This window comes from Salmo salar, chromosome 19 (genome assembly GCF_965601325.2).
Source record: "Salmo salar chromosome 19, fSalSal1, whole genome shotgun sequence".
NCBI classification, from domain to species: Eukaryota; Metazoa; Chordata; class Actinopteri; order Salmoniformes; family Salmonidae; genus Salmo; species Salmo salar.
In genome coordinates, this window is record NC_138309.1 from 18,688,626 (window position 1) to 18,705,438 (window position 16,813).

The 16,813-nt window shown below is 45.6% G+C and overlaps 1 protein-coding gene across 3 annotated transcripts in view; it reads left to right on the plus strand.

The window, feature by feature from the left end:
• Positions 1–1,266: 1,266 nt before the first annotated feature.
• The window catches only part of LOC106578544 (neuropilin-1a), an 82,621-nt gene continuing 67,074 nt past the window's right edge, over positions 1,267–16,813 (plus strand). The window contains exons 1-3 of one of the 3 annotated variants that reach the window (XM_082965653.1): positions 1,267–1,946; positions 3,200–3,634; positions 5,333–5,507. In XM_082965653.1, the coding sequence (XP_082821779.1) occupies positions 3,568–3,634; positions 5,333–5,507 (242 nt within the window). In that variant the 5' untranslated portion in view covers positions 1,267–1,946; positions 3,200–3,567. Of the gene's footprint in view, positions 1,947–2,790; positions 3,635–5,332; positions 5,508–16,813 lie in introns of those variants that run through there. The other 2 variants (XM_082965654.1, XM_014157488.3) reach the window with 2 other exon arrangements.

The following is a 16,813-nucleotide window of genomic DNA, read 5'->3' on the forward strand; positions in this document are numbered from 1 at the left end:
CTTTTTGATTTTGATAACCTTCCCTGAAAAATATAAATAATTATTTCTGCATTGCGATTTTAATTAAATGAAGACCCAAGAGTCTAATCATAAGTCTACACTTGTTTGTAAATATAGAAGTCTTATTAGACATATGGGAATTCCCCAGCAGGTCGTCTCTCTTGACACCACCTACAGGCCGGAGAGAGCTACCGTTACTGTGGTTACTGCGGTCACACTACTGCACACCGTATAATGCACTACTTACTCTTGACTTCACTCTAATGTGTCTGCTTGGTTCAACCTATGGGTTTCAATTTTATCGTGCGAGCTCTCTGTAGGAGTCCGTCTCCAAGACACCCTCTCCTGCTCCCAGACCCTCCAACCTCGGTGCCACCCTGGTGTGTTTAGAATGCAGTCTGAGTCAATGTGTTCCACCCCCTAAATATCAGGGCGGGATGTCGTCTTCGGGCGTTTGATATGATTCATTTCAATATGAAGGCAATGGGGGTTAAATCTATTTTAATGAATAGCCAAACAACCTCCTAAGGTATTTGAAACGTTGACATATAGGAGTTCAGCTTGTTTAAATGACCATGTCAATCAATAACTCACATTTGTTTTATGTTCACAATATCCATATTATTCAAATTATGACACCGGGTCATTTCTGGCCAATAGCAAGTTCCACTCACAGGACTGCGTGCGCGGGAGCCCAGGTCTCTCTATACACTCTAAGAAAAAAGGTTCTATATAAAACCTTAAAGGGTCCTTCGGCTGTCCCCATATCAGAACCCTTTGAGGAACCCTTTTGGTTGCAGTTAAAACCAATTTAGTAACCCAAAATGGTACTTGAAACCAAAAAGGTTTCTACCTGGAACCAAAAAGGGTTATCCTATTGTGACAGCACAATAACCCTTTTGGAATCCTTTTTTCTAAGAGTATACCTGCTACCAAATATGTCCAGACCAGACTGCACCATTGATCAGGTACATGCTGGTCAATAATAACTGTACATTTCAACACATTCAATGTGAGAATTCAAGAATACTGTTCATACGAGGTCCCAATAGCCTGTAAGAATGCAATTTGGGGCAATGGCTACTTATTACTAGATCATTACACAAGAAGTATCAATAATAGCCTTGAACGTATGAGTAAGATGAATGGCAGTTGTATTATCAGCGCTAATTTTGTGGGTGTGTTCAGATGTGTCCTAGTATCCAACGTGACTCAGTCTATTCTGTAGACTGCGATAAGACAGCCAGGCGGTTGAATCTACATCTCGATTGTTGAAGCAACCCCCTGGTAAATGGGCGTGTGACTGGCTGGCTGGGTCTCGAGACACCGGAGACTCCAAACGAAGCCTGTGTTCTCAACAGCGCTACAGTGGCTGAGCACACACGCAGGAGAGGTGCGTGACGCGCAGTACAGAGGGAGGAATAGGAAATGCTAAATTCGAGTCAAGCAGTCAATGCATTCAATCAATCAATGATCTATAGGATATTGACATTGACATTTTCTAACCTCGGGTGATATTTTGGACTGACTTTTACCGGTGCCGTGCTGCTCATTGTAAGCGCAAATCCCGTATCCCTCACTTGATACTAGTGAGAGCAGCGGATAGCTGGCTGTGTGTACGCTGAGTTGAGTCTCCGGGAAGGAATTGGCAGCGGGTGCGTGCCTTTGCGCGGAGCAGAGAGGTGCTGAGCTTCAGGGTTGCCCGGACCGGCCCCAGCGTACTACAGGCTACTCATTGACTGGGGAAATAATTGGGAATTGACTTCCTCTCTCGTCAGCGGTGGAGACCTGTCCTTTCCTGTGGTTGTTTTTGAGGTTAACGGATTTGGAAGGAGGTGCGGAGACTTTGACAGAGAAACAGAGAGGGTATACTGTCAGCCTGCGGAAAACGGCTTCGCTTCGATATTGGATACATATGGGACTGTGAGTGAGTCTACAAGACGCAGGTGATTGCAGTTTGTTTTCTTTAAGTGGCTTGACTTCAGAAGAGACAGAACAATTTTGCTAGATGAGGAACACTGAGCGAAGCGTGCTCTTAGCTTTCATTCACATGGTGTTAAAAAATACAGTGCATTGAAGTGGGCTACTATCCCGCTGAACAGCATAGAACGCAGGGAACGGGCACGTTTTGTATTGCTTGAAATGTTGAATTACTCTGTAGTTCATGTAAGGAATGTTAGGCGCCCTTGGATTCATGTCAGAGTAGTTGCACAGAGTATTTTATCCTGTGACTTGGTGAGCATAGCAGCTGGTCGAAAGCATTTCATATTGAATGTAATTCCTATTTTTGTGCAGTGCCATAAGGACAGAGAGTCTAAAAAGCCAAATTGCTTGATGCTTTGCACTGCCATTAATTTCCCCTAAATCTCAATGTGACGTTTTAATAAATGCTTTATCGTGATTCGTGCTTTTAACTGCTTTTACAATTAGGACATCTACATAGCCCATTGATGCGTAAAAATAGATATATGGTCAAAATCTATTCATATTGCAAATCGATATCTCTTCTTTAGAATGATAATTCGATATTGAATGCCAAATAGCATTTGAAAGAGTCTTTTCTCTCCTAGGGAGCTCCCTTGAATTCAGAATTAGCGGAGCGTTTTTGAGAGAGGTCGTTTGGCACACACAAATACACGTTTTGGAGGCAGTAGTGGTCTATGTTATTGTCCTCCAGTTGAGCTGTTTGTTAGCGTAGTTTAGTGACACCCAGTAGCCAGTGACAGTGTGACAGTCCATCTCCAACAGGGGAGGGATAGAGAAAGAGAGCTCGCGCCCGTGTGCGCTGTCACTTTCAGGTCTGACTGGAAGTCTGCAAGTGAGACGGAGTCTCGGGAAAAGAACGCAGACCTCAGATTTTAAAGAGAGAGGGGCGTCCATAGGTTGGGCTATGCATATTCGTAATCAAACCAATCAGAGACCTCTGAGATTTAGGCTCGATCAACCAGGCTGAAGCAGGCAGCACAGCCGCTCAAAAGAAGAAAAGCGGTCGCAATTTAGGGGTTGTATCCATCGTTTTAAGCCTCTATTATGGCAATGACTTTCGCCAGATGTTAGTATTACTAGTTCGTGTCTTGTCAGATTTGAGAATCAGCAGAGCGCGAAGGGGAACAACGCGAGCTTGATTTGCTAATGTGCCCACTTTTGAAACGAATATCACCACCACTGCTGCTTACTCTCAATATTTCTTTCCATTTAGCGCCGACGGATTACCTCGTGCCTGGTCATCGTTTCCAAGGAGTTGAAACGGGAGTGGTGCTGGTGCCGGGGATTTCTACTTATTCTTTTACTCGCTCCGACTACTTGTGTGGAGGAAATGGCAACGCCAGTGTTTGAGAGAGGACCCCAACTGGAAGAGAGAGGAAACCGGACCTGAATGACAGGATACAGCAGCCGACCTGAGACATATCCAGACACATTTCAACTGCTTTAGTCAAGACACTTCTGCTTTATTTGTTTTCTTTCGGCCTAAGCTTGAAAATAAGGAAGAATAACAGGACCTGAAAAACCTTGGGAGGAGTTTTATTTCGTTTTTCCTCATTTTATTTTGTTTCTAACAAAACAAGGATGCATTGTGGATTAGTGCTGTTCCTCTTAATGGGAATCTTCTTCGTCGCTGAGGCTTTCAAAAATGGTAAGTGACATCTGATATTCCCTCGGCTGTGCTGGGCTAGACTATTTCTCCTGATGTTTTTAAGGATTAACCGTCTCTAAACCTTCGCTGATGTTTTTCTGACTCGTTACGCGTTCACCTGCCTGTCTTCCCTGCGGGTTAGTGCTGCCATTGTCACAGATCAATTACTGTAGTGTGGAGCTTCTATTTTTCAGATGTTATAAAACGTTTGGGCACAGTAGCCTAGTGCTAGGGTACTTCCCTCTTTCTTTGCTGTAGCAAATACATGTAGGCGGCACTTTATTGCTTCGTTTCCACTATGAGCAAACTTATTTACGTTAGAATGAATAGAGAGACATAAGAAAGAATGAACCGCCATATTTCAAATTCTCTTGAATATTGCATTGCATCCTATTCAAAACACATTTTCAAGTACTTTACATGGCAGATGGTAGCTATAATACAAAAGCTTAACTGCGCACACATAAATGAAGATAAACTGAGAGGCTAATTTGGACTACTTGAAGTGGCTTGTCTCTAGACACGAGAAAGGGCTCGTTATTCTCCGGCGCTTGTATAAATGGTCTGTATGAAAAGGGAAACCAGTTTTATAAGGATCTGCGTGAATCTAACAAACATTACGAGCATCATTCGTTAATATAGATTACTCAGCAAACGAAAAATAGATGGCATAGATATTTGGTTTTACGTTATCATGAATACATAGGCTACCCCAAAAACAAATAAATGATGCTCCTCACAGATAATCTGTGAAAAAACTAGTCTATCATATTTTTTTTTATTATTGTTTGGCGTTATTGCCATATGACACATCGTCTACAAGTCGCATGGCACCATATGTGCCATTCCCATGGAGACTCAGCCATACCCCGGCACAGCCACAGCGTAGAAGCAGCTCCCCGTCCACTCTCGGTCTACAAATTAATCCATTACTCCCTGCCGGGGCTAATGGGCCTTGGTCATTAGGAGTTGTTCTAGATAAGAGCTGTTTGTGACATTTCACAGATTTTTTTACTAGCCTATTTTTATTTTTTTAAATAAATGTTTACTTTAATTGACAAGCGGTTAACATAAACGGTTTTGTCCCAACATAAACCACTACAATTAACAGCAGGCTATAGGCGAAACTTTTCCTAATGTTTGTGAACAATTGTGTTGTATACCATCCTTATATATATATATATATATATATATATGTCAGTCAAATAAAATGTGTACCATACTGTGTTTATCTGAGCAAATTAATACAATGTAAAGTAAATATAACACATCTATCAAAATGTGGGAGAAATTCATCATCTTTAGCCCATTGACTGTCAGAAATGATTGACTTTACCCGTGTGTCTTCACGCATGTAGACCTATCCAAAGTAGCTAAAACGCATATTCAATTTGTTTGGTGTCTAGTTTAGACATATTTAGACACTGTGGGTATATGTTGATATGGAGATAGCTTATGATTTATCAGCCTGAATATATGTTTATAAAAAATGATTCAAACAATCATGTTCGACTCCAGTTAGATTTTGAAAACACGCCTATATACTCTCTATCTTCATCGGGACAATATTTTGACTAAAAACACACTTTTTCTGCATTTGAATTCTAGCCAACATTATTGATTCATTTGAATCCCTGTACTGTATCTGTGTCACTTTGGGCTGTTGTGCTGACTGTATTTTCTCTTTCTTTCTTGCAGACAAGTGTGGGGACAACATCAGAATAACGAATGCGAATTACCTCACCTCGCCTGGCTATCCGACATCATATTTGCCATCTCAGAAATGCGTTTGGGTGATAACAGCGCCTGGACCTCACCAAAGAATTCTAATCAACTTTAACCCGCATTTTGATCTCGAGGACAGGGAGTGCAAGTAAGTTGACTCGGCTGCCCTCTACTCCGTTCATGCATATTGTACATGAAAGTCCGCCATCTAGTGGCTATGGAATTATTGCGAGCGCAGCGCAGCGCTGCCTGCATGTGTGAGGCATGAGTGTTTCAACAGAAAGACTTGCTTCAGAGTTTATTTTCTTGTCATTGTCTGAGAAAGATTTTACTCAAAGGACTTCATATTTTTCAGATTCTCATGGGTCTTTCCATTGAGGAAGTAAGCCCATTTAGTCTAAACTTTTACATTTTACATTTCTCTTCCTCTTCTCATCGAACATAGCCCATTAGAAGGGGAACTGACCCATCTTGCTGGGTCAGTAACAATTCCCTGTTTGACTTTTAAGCTTTAAGGTGTTATGCCAATCTAGGTCAAATGGTTAACCTGTTGTCGGAGAGGTCTAAGCCGGGCAGCAAGGCTATGAAACCGGAGCTCCACAATAATGTGATGAGCTTGCTGCCTCCCTGTGTCAGTGGTGCCCTGAGGCGAAGCAATATCTCAGCCTGGGCTGGCTGGCTGCCTATCCCTCTGTCTCTGCCTGCGCCCCAAACCCTGCCCTGTTCCCGGTTCCCTGTGTGTGTTCCCTCTGTGCCTTTGTTTACGCTGGAGGGGCAGCTAGAGAACACAGAGTGAACAGGGATGGATACTGTTTCTGTATCCCCACTACGCACTACGTCCAAGCTCTCTCTCTCTCTCGTTCTCTCTCACTGCTATGCCATTTGTGTTTTCGATGAATACCATATAGGCCCGTAGATTGTACTATTTTAATAGGATCTCTGCCCACTGGGCACAGACGTCAGTTTAACAACTCGTTTTGGTCTACACTTGATTGAGTTCTCAACTAATGTGGATTCAAAGTGAACTCAACAATAATATGAACCATGTCATTGCATTTAGGTGAAAAGTTTTTGGGGAAAAAAGACACTGTGGGTTATACCGCTTTACTGCTTCTATAAAGGGCCATTCTGTGATTTACTGCTTCTATAAAGGGCCATTTTGTGATTTACTGCCTGGTTGACCACTGCCGTCTTCCAGAGGAGGATCCTGGTGGTCCTGACTTTTCCTAGCTCAGATTTAATCACCCAGGGACTGTTAAAATGTCTCCAGGCACAAGGTTACTGCGTGCGTGTGTGTGTGCGTGTGTGTGCGCGTGTGTGTGTGTGTGTGTGTGTGTGTGTGTGTGTGTGTGTGTGTGTGTGTGTGCACATATAGAAAGAGGAAACAATACTTTTGTTAATGGAATTAACCAGGAAAGAGTTTCCTGTGTTTAAACACACACACACAAAAAACAAGGAATTCAGCCTAAAGGCACAAAATGCAATATGGCTTCCCTTTTTTCAGTTGAAAATAAATGTCCTCGGTGAACTTTAAGTTCGATCATTTCCGTGTTGTTTACAAATGATTTCTAACGTTTCCGTCCACATCCATTGAAGTGTTCTGTTTTCCACGTTGGGGCTGACCTGTCATGCAGTTAATTGCTTGTCCCTCCGTACATTTGTTAGTTGCGTATAAAGAGCATGTTATTTTCCTTGTTCCAACCTTTGCCAAACGTTCTTATTATGTTTGGAGCAGAGCCAAGGTTTACAGTGTTTTTACTGTGTAATGCTGCCCGTGGAGTGGTCACGGGTTATAAACCACAGTGCTAGAGGGAAGCACACTAACAACAACTAACCTGCAGGGACATCTTTGAAACTTAATCAAGTCACTAGTGATTCATGTGGTTCATGCCGTTGATGCATCCCAAATGGCACCTTATTCCCTATTTAGTGCACTACTTTTGGCCAGAGCCCATAGGGTTTCCCATAAGGCTCTGGCCAAAAGTGGTGCACTCTAGGGAATAGGGTGCCATCTGGGACGCAGTAATATACAGTGGAGAAACAGGGTCAGCTTGACCTCAAGGCTCTTCTACTTGAACCACTTCTCCTCTACCCTGTTTGGTCTGGTAACGTTTCATAGTTCACGTTTTAATCGAGCGGTTTTCATGGGATTTTAGTTCCACTAGTTTCCCCTTACATGTTCACTTTAGACTGGATCGGGAAGATGGCCAGTGACATTGGCTGAGTCCCAAATAGCACCCTATCCCCTACATAGTGCACTACTTTGGACAGGCGTACTGCACTATATAGGAAATAGGCTGGCGTTTAAGATGCAGTCATTAAATTAGGCACTCTCATTTTTCTTGGCCCTGGGTCTCAACTCAAGTAGCCTAATGGTGCTTAGTAAAGTGAAGGCCACTCGTTGTGTTAATAGCTAGAGGGACATGTCGTAATGTAGATAAGTCAATTAGGGCATGGGAGGGAGAGATACTGTATGTGCTTCATGGCCATGGTGTCTTGGTGTTGCTAGATAGCGGTTCGGTTGGTGTGGTTTGTACAGCAGCAGTAATCAGACTTCCATGGGCCATCCAGTCGCAGTTCAACTCAGACAAACACCCCTTGCATAATGGAAACTGATGAAGGCAAGTCCCAGAATGGAAGCCTTGCCTTGCCTTGCTTATCTGATGGACCAGTGCGTAGGGGGTAAGCAGGCAGCTACAATGCAAGCCTCAGTGCACTCCCCTGCAATTTAATTATTGGTCCAAATGGAACACACATGCTCCACATGTGCTCCTACACTGCCGTTATCAGCCAACCAAACAAAAACCAAACAAAAGGCTGAGTCTACCTCTGTTGTTACACGTGTGACTGGCTGACGGGTTTGTTTGAAAGGTTAGGTCTGCATTCCAAATGGCGCCCTATTCCCTTTATAGTGCACTACTTTTGACCAGAGCCCTATGGGCCCTGTGTTCTCCCCTATATAGGGAATAGGGTTCTATTTGGGACTCAGACTCAGTCTACAACTCGTATCCTGAGAGAGTGGAGAGTTGGAGGAAAACTGTTCGCCAGTAGATAAGGACTAAGTGGCCATTGACATGTGAATGTGGTAAATGTTTACCTTTCCATGCAGTGTTGTATAGACTCTCATGCTGTGTTTTTGGGTTACGCCACCGTTGTAGCTCTCACAAGCCAAATTAAGTTTGAGGTAAAAGCATAGTCCGTCAAGACAAATATTTGGACTCATTTTGCTCTTGACTAAAAACCTTGACTAAAAAACCATGCAGAGTGATGCTGTTGCTTTCTATGAAAGCTGCTTGGTTGGAATCAACATTCCACCAATATGATATGCTTTTGACAGCACAATGAATCATTGATGTGCTTGGATCCTCTGACCAAACAAAAAATCGGACCAATTTTTTCTATGCCTACATAATGTGAAATCCCCTCATAGCTATGGTGAAGACTGCTGAAGAGTAGAGTTGCCTTTTGACGGAAAGAGGGGTTAAAATTGAGCGATGGGGTAAGAAGAGGAGAGGTTGCTTTCTATATGAAAATGTCTCTCTGTCCTCTTTTCTATGTTTTAGAAAAAAGATAGGTTCAAATGGAGAGATGAAAAGAGAGATGATTCCTTCTATATGCGAGTGAGTCTCCTTATTCCTTCCTCCCTCCCTCTTCTTTCCGCCTGTCCTGTGTTTGCTGGACCTCAGAGAACAGTGAATTCCTGTGTGACAGCCCATGCAGTCCTGAGATGGCGAGGAGACATGGAGGGTGGGGGGAAATATTCGGGGAATGCCTTCTGAAGAAGGCCCTTTGTGGTGGGAGAGGAGAGAGGAGGAGAGAGGGAGAAAGTCAGTCAGTCAGTGAGTGAAAGCTTCAGCTCATCTAACACACAATGCCTCAGAAGTTAAATCCCCACTAGCTGAACTCCCACTAACTGAGCACCACTAACTGAGCTCCCCACTAACTGAGCTCCCTACTAGCTGAGCTCCCTACTAGCTGAGCTCCCCACTAGCTGAGCTCCCCACTAGCTGAGCTCCCCACTAGCTGATCTCCCCACTAGCTGAACTCCCCACTAACTGAGCTCCCCACTAGCTGATCTCCCCACTAGCTGATCTCCCCACTAGCTGAGCTCCCCACTAACTGAACTCCCCACTAACTGAACTCCCCACTAGCTGAACTCCCCACTAGCTGAGCTCCCCACTAGCTGAGCTCCCCACTAGCTGATCTCCCCACTAACTGAACTCCCCACTAACTGAACTCCCCACTAACTGAACTCCCCACTAGATGAGCTCCCCACTCCGTCCCCTAGCCCCCCCCCCCCCCATCTCCCCTGCTACTGACTGTGACTGCCCGTAACTCAAGGCTTGAAAAAGCAGCCTTTTCTTCTCTCTAATTATGACCCCCTCCCCTCTCCTGTCGAGTGGCCCCCTCAGAGAGCCACATACCCTGCTGGGAAGACAAACACTCTTCGCTGTGGTCTGAGACAATACACATCCTGCCTGCCTGCCCTCTGCCCTCCACTCTCCGCCTGCCCTGCCGGGCATTCCTCCTGGCTAGCCCTGCTGGACTACAGGCTTGCAACCCAAATGGCACCCTATTCCCTGTATAGTGCCCCATAGGGCTCTGGTCAAAAGTAGTGCACTATGTAGGGAAAAGGGTGCCATTTGGGACACAGGCCGAGACTACAGACATGAGTTACAGCAGGGGAAAGTGTACTCAGCCCCCTACTGGTTCTGGAGAGTTCTGTTTCATGCAGGTCTTTTTGTTCAGCACGAATCCTAAGACCCTGACTGACTCATAGGTTCATAACACAACACTTCATGTTTAACAATGAAGACCACCTGTTCCTCTCAGAGTAGACGAGGGGTACTGTGAAGAAGGAGGGGGTTTGTGCATGGGACTCACTGCTGTGACTGCTTCCCCGGTACTGCCACACAAGCCTGCCTGGGTCTGAAGCTCCCTGCTGGGGTTGGGATATCAGTGGGCCCTCTCTCCTCTGTGGAGAGGCTCCATCTCTGTGTGGAAGTGCCCCATAACTCTCCCCAGAAATCCCCTGAATAAAGTGCGCTGACTCTCCCACTCACTTCCCCTCTCACTCCCTGGATGCATCCCATATGCCACCCTATTCCCTATATAGTGCACTTAGTTTGACCAGAGCCCTATAAGCCCAATAGGGCACTATAAAAGGAATAGGGTGCCATTTGGGACGCAGACCCTCTCTCACGCTCGTCCGCTGCACAAGCAAATATGAAGGTGGTGAGTGGGCTGCGTGATCGTCCATCAGCCTCCGTTGTCATGGAGGAAAATAAATAAGGCAGGAATGTAACGAGGCTTTTTTTATTCTCTGTCGGCACGTTCAGGTCTTTTAAAGCAGGCGGGCAGGCTGTGACCTCCTAGGGCCAGGGGAAGAGATTTGGGCTGACATGAATTGTTGGAGATACTTATAGCCTGACTAACAGACAGGATTTCTAGTTGTTTATAGGTCTCTTTTGTGTGAGTATGTGTCAGTGAAGCAGTTACGCTGTACAACATCAAAGCAGAGTTGAAGAAACAGAGGCAGATCTGCTCAACGAGACAAAATGCAGAGAGCAGCAGCACTGTGTATTTTAACTACAGACTAGGACAATATCGGATGAAATGATGCACCTGGCCATTTTGCCTAAGGTCCGCCTCCAGAGTTGTACAGTAGGAAGTACATTGTATCTGAAATTACATTACAGCAGCACCACTGATAGCAGTTTGCTTCAAGGTGAGTTGTTGGTCTGAATTATCACAAATCGTAACTTGTCATAACAGAAAAGAGGACACAGGTTTTTCAGAAAGCCCTGTTCTGGTACATTCACAGCATACAGAAAGACTTCTAGCCAGTCCGGTGACCCATTAAAACTAGTGTAATTAGCATTTCCCAGCAGATGAAAGCCCTGTCTAAATTATCTCTCTGAGGTCATGTTTAAAAGAGAGGTTCACCTCTGTCATAAGATAGAGGACAAAAGGCTGAAAAGAGAGTGGTGTAGGAATCCTCTTGACTCTCTCTCTCTCTCTCTCTCTCTCTCTCTCTCTCCTCTCTCTCTCTCTCTCTCCTCTCTCTCTCTCTCTCTCTCTCTCTCTCTCTCTCTCTCTCTCTCTCTCTCTCTCTCTCTCTCTCTCTCTCTCTCTCTCTCTCTCTCTCTCTCTCTCTCTCTCTCTCTCTCTCTCTCTCTCATGTTACTCAAAGGGTTAATGGTGGCAAAAGTCCTTTGGCTAATGAGCAGGATTTAAGTGTGTGTGTGTGTCTATCCCTGGCTGGGGCTAGACTAGAGGAGATGGGTTTGCCGGTAGTGAAGTGTTCACCTTGGCCAGTGTTGGAAGGGCAGCCTGATTGAAAAGCTTTCTTGCCGTGACATCTGCCGTCCTCCCTGCTGCTCTGTCACTACTTTGATTCATGCGCGCCCAGCTCACGCACACCACGACCGGGAGGCGAGCCACTCTTCTACCCCGCAGGAGGGGACTCCACTTCAGAGGAGGAGGAGAAGGAAGAGGAGGGGAAGATGAAACAGGAGGGGACTCCACTTCAGAGGAGGAGGAGAAGGAAGAGGAGGGGAAGAAGAAAGGAATGATAGAAGAATATGGGGACTCAGTCGTAAATCAGAAAAAAAGCAGAATTGCAGACCTATAACTCTGCTACGCAACGATATAAAGATATCATGTTTCAGGTTTATTTAATTATCCATGTTCACTGAGAATGGATGATTTAGTATCTGAGTTTTGTTTGGTTGCTGCCTGTTTAGTGTTTTCCCTCCAGAGCCATACAAGCATCCCTATATGGATTTTTAGTGAAGGAAGTCACAGCCCACACAGCTGAGGGATTTCTTGTAGTATGTCTTGCTTTTTATCCATAACAGACTCCCAGGAAAATAGCTTTATGGATAAGTACATGGTTGCATCCCAAATGGCACCATACTCCCTACAAAGTGCGCTGTTCCCTGCATAGTCTGTATGGGTCCTGGTCACAAGTAGTGCACTATGCAGGGAATAGGGTACCATTGGGATTCAGCCCATGATTAAAGAACTGCATTGTCTCTATCTGGACAGATCTATGGACTGTAAGAAATTCATACCATTTTTAATTCCAGAGAAAGACAAAAAGCATTAAACACGCAGGTCGTAATTCAATTAGTGTGCTGTTTCCAGAGACATTGACAATATGAGCATGCAGTCTCAACTCGCTTTTTAGATAAGCATAATGTGATTAGCAACAGGTTTTTCCTTAGCTCTCCTCCTCCTCCACTTCTCTCTCTGTTTCCATGTAAGAGAGGCTGTTTTATACATGGAGTTTTTCTGGTTGCGCTCAAAACAACAAAAGGGGAAAATAAACAAGGGGTAATTATGAGATGGCTGTAGGGGGGGTAGGTTGCTATAGGAAAGAGTCCATGGAATCCTGTTTTAATTGATGAGGCCTATTGGAGGTTGTGGAGGCCTGTTGATGTAGGGGGGGGGTGAGTTGGGCCCATGTCGGACCAATATGAATGCACCTTCAGAGACTGGGGGCTCTTCTGGCTTCCAGCATCACCCAGGAGAGGCTTTGAAGGCCAAGTGGGTTTTGTTTTGCAGTAGGTAGGAAAGTCCTTCTATTTCAGGCTGGCTGGATCCCAACCGTCCTCGGTCCATAGTTCTCCGTCCGTCTCTGTGATTATACACACCGTGGAGTGGTTTTCCAACCTGTTCGTCGATAGCTGGTGTGGTGTTTCCCGGGCCCTCACTCCACAGCTCTCTGGAGGTTGACAAGGGTGTGTGTGTTTGTGCATGCCTGCGTCTATGTTTGTGTGTGGGCTGACTGCAAGCGGGAGGCAGCGGCAGCGGGAAATCAGGCAGTGATGGATGTCTCTGGACCCCGCTAATCTCTGATTGAGTTAAAGCTACTCCACAAACCCTCACTTTGTTGGCTTTCCCACTTGATCTCTTCTCTGTAAATCAACAAAGCTACCGCCTTTTCCTCACATCATAATTATATTACCTAAATAGCCTCAATAGACACATGGATGGTACATTTACTATATATTACCCTTTTAAGATTGAATTGTTTCACAGTGGGGTGCTAGTAGCCTCCCTGTTACAATACCTTACCCTGATGCCACCCCCTACCCCTGCACCGGGTCATAGAGAGGGCCTCTCACCTCCTCTCCTCGACATCCTTGGGCCCTTCAGAGGCTAGAGGGGGACATGGGCTGCATATAGCAGCACCCATTTCCCTATAGTGCATTACTTTGACCCAGAGCCTCTGGTCAAAAGTAGTGCACTATATAGGGACTAGGGTGCCGTTTAGGACGCAAGCATGGTCAGAGGCAGCTAGTTACCAGGGGAATGGGCTCCAGCCAGACCAGGGTGTGCATGTAAGGCCCAGTAAGGAGAGGTCAGTTAATTCGCCTTCCAAAAACTTGGCAGGACCGGCTAGGCTAGCCCATCAGATCAGCACTTTAATCAATGGCAATGCCAACCCCTCCATACACGCTACCCTCTGCCCGGCCTACAGCCCTCGGCCCACACATGTTGTTTTTGTTGTTGTGGAAGAGATGCACTGCTTGACACCTCCCCCTCACAGCCTTCTCAGCATGGCATATTTGGCTTCCGAACAACATCACCGTTAGACAAATCAAGTATATTAAAGTGTGAACAAAGGAGAATTTTGATTGGAAATGAGGATGGGATGAGGCAGCCATGAGAAGAGGATGTGAGTGTCCCTGGCTATCTGGCAATCAGTCAAATAACTGGTCACGCCAAAATACATGTGGTGCACACATTCCAAATGACTCCTGTTGTTTTCTTATCGTCATCGTCATCCTCTTCCGCTTCCTGTCAGGAGCAGAAATAAAGAGGATACCTAGTCAGTTGCGTAACCGAATGAATTCAACTGAATTGTGCCTTCCACATTAAACCCAACCCCTCTGAATCAGAGAGGTTGCGGGGTGCTGCCTGAATCAACATCCTTGTCATCAGCACCCGGGGAGCAGTTGTTGGTTAACTGCCTTGCTCAAGGGCAGAACAGCAGGGATTCCCCGGCTCAGAGATTCAAACCAGCAAGCTTTCGGTTACTGGTCCAACACTCTTAAGCGCTAGGCTACCTGCCACTTCTGTCTTTATGTGTGTGATAGAGTAGAAAGGGCACCCTTTTCCTTCTGTCCTCCCTGCTCCTCTCTCCAGCCAGTCACTGGGCTATCCCAGACTTCTATCCCAGACTTCTATCCCAGACTTCTATCCCAGACTTCTATCCCAGACTTCTATCCCAGCCCCTACAGACTCCCAGCCGGCTGTATATCTCTCTGACCTGGTCGAGGGCTAGCAGGGCCCGGCCTCCCATAACCCCTTGCTGTTTCTATGCTGCAGTCTTCTGGGAGGGTGGATGGGGAGGAAGAGAGAGGTGAGGCCTTTTTAATTGAATAAGTCCCAGTACAGTTATTACTATTGCCTGCCAGCTCCCTAGCCAGTGTGGAGCCAGATAAAAGCATCAGGGGACAGCTGAGTGAGAGAGGAGATGGGCCTGTCTTGGTCTATCCTGCTCTGTTCTGCCCGGCAGGAGCAGGGGACGACACTTACCCTGCGCCCCCAGACCGCCAGTGTTTTTTGTGTTGTCACCCATTAGCCTAATACTACCACTACCACTACCTCTCTCTCTCTCTCATTCTCTCTCAAATATCTCTCCAGTGCTTTCTCTCTGGCCCCAATTCTCTCTCCCTTTCCTCTCACCCTTTCTCCCCTATCCTTTCTCTCTCTCCTCATTGTGAAGAGGAAAAAAGCCTAGAAATGCCACCCAATAGCTTTACCTCTGTTTGACCCCGTTCCTCCCTCTCCCCTCCCCCCACTCTTAGAATCCACTGTGCAGAATACACACAGCTCATTACTCACGAGGGAGGGAGCATGCATCTCACAGTAGTCAACAAATGGGCCATATTGTTTGAAAATGATCTTGTTTTTGAATGTGCGTGTCTGTTTTTTTCTTCTTTTTTACATATGTCTTGCTCGCTGTGCGGGCTGTCTCGTAAATCAGAAGTCATACCGTATCTTCTCTTCAGTCCCACACAAAGTTCAGTGGGTCATGAGTCCATTGTTTACAGTGAAATACTTGTTGACCCTCTTCCTCCTTGCCTCTTATTTTCATAGCATTCGTCATATCATCATCATAATGAAATGGATGAGAGCAATAATTATTATTTGCATGGTACGGTATTCCTTCACGGCAGAGGCACTTCCTTTTCCCATACTCTTCCTGTACAGTGTCAGAGCGACCCTAGGATGACCCTGTATATGTGCTCTGTGATTGGCTGTCAGTTACACTGAGAGGACATGGGGTCAGGCATCATTACAGGAGACATGTGCAGGGCAGGAAAGGCTCACTGACCGCAGGGTCACGTGTCATGGCAGGCAGCCCCGTAGAGATCCTATGAAATTATTAAAATAAAAATTCGATGGCCGGCCCCCATTCATGCTTCATGCCATTCTAGCTTTAGTGGTATAGGGCCAGGGAGACCAGGAAAGGAGGGGTAGGGTGAAGAGCGACGGAGGGGGTGAGGAGTGCCACATAACCGCCAGCCCTCCATCCCTCCATCCCCCTTTTATTACCCTTGACTTGTCATTGTTGTAACAATGGCCCTAGAAACTGTCGGGGTCTGAATTTAAGTAAGAAATGTAGAATACAACAGGTGCAATTTTGCCATTTGGTTGTGCATCATTCAACAGTTTTCTCTTGTTATGTCAGTCACTGACAGTCAATCAATTAGCCATGTCAGTTAACAATTTTTGGATTGATAGTCTAGCCAGCTATCTAAACTTGTAGTAATCATGGCTGAGTACTGACCGAGCACTCAGGGCACGGCCCCTGACCTCCAGGGGTCCCACATTGATTTTGTTAGTCATTCTCACTCAGATATCAAATTAAGATGGCATAAGTCATGGCAGAATGTGTAGAATTGCAGGAAATCTGCTTTAAAACGGCAAACATGTATCACCACCTCATGGCAAAATGAATAAAAGTGCAGGAAATGAGCTGTAAAACTGAAGAAAAAAGATGTGTGCCCCATGGTAAAATTTGTAGAACTGCATTAATTTTTTAAAATAAAATTGCTACATTTTCTCGCAGTCTAATGGCAAAATGTGTAGAATTGCAGAAAACGTGCTTTAAAACTGCAACATTTTCTCTACGCTCCATGGCAATTTTTTTTGAATTGCAAGAAATTAACCTTAAAACTCACATCCGCCGTCAAGAGGGGGACCACTAAAATGTTTTGCCAGTGTAGCCCCCAACCAAATCATATTGAGGGCCCCCAAAAGGCTAGATCCAGCCCGGATCTAAACCGTGCTGCAGTATAGCCCTCTCTCCTCTCCTCTCCTCTCCTCTCCTCTCCTCTCCTCTCCTCTCCTCTCCTCTCCTCTCCTCTCTCTGTTATCACAGCCCTCTCAGATATCAAGGTGGGACAAATGGGAGCTGTCCTCTCAGACGGCCCC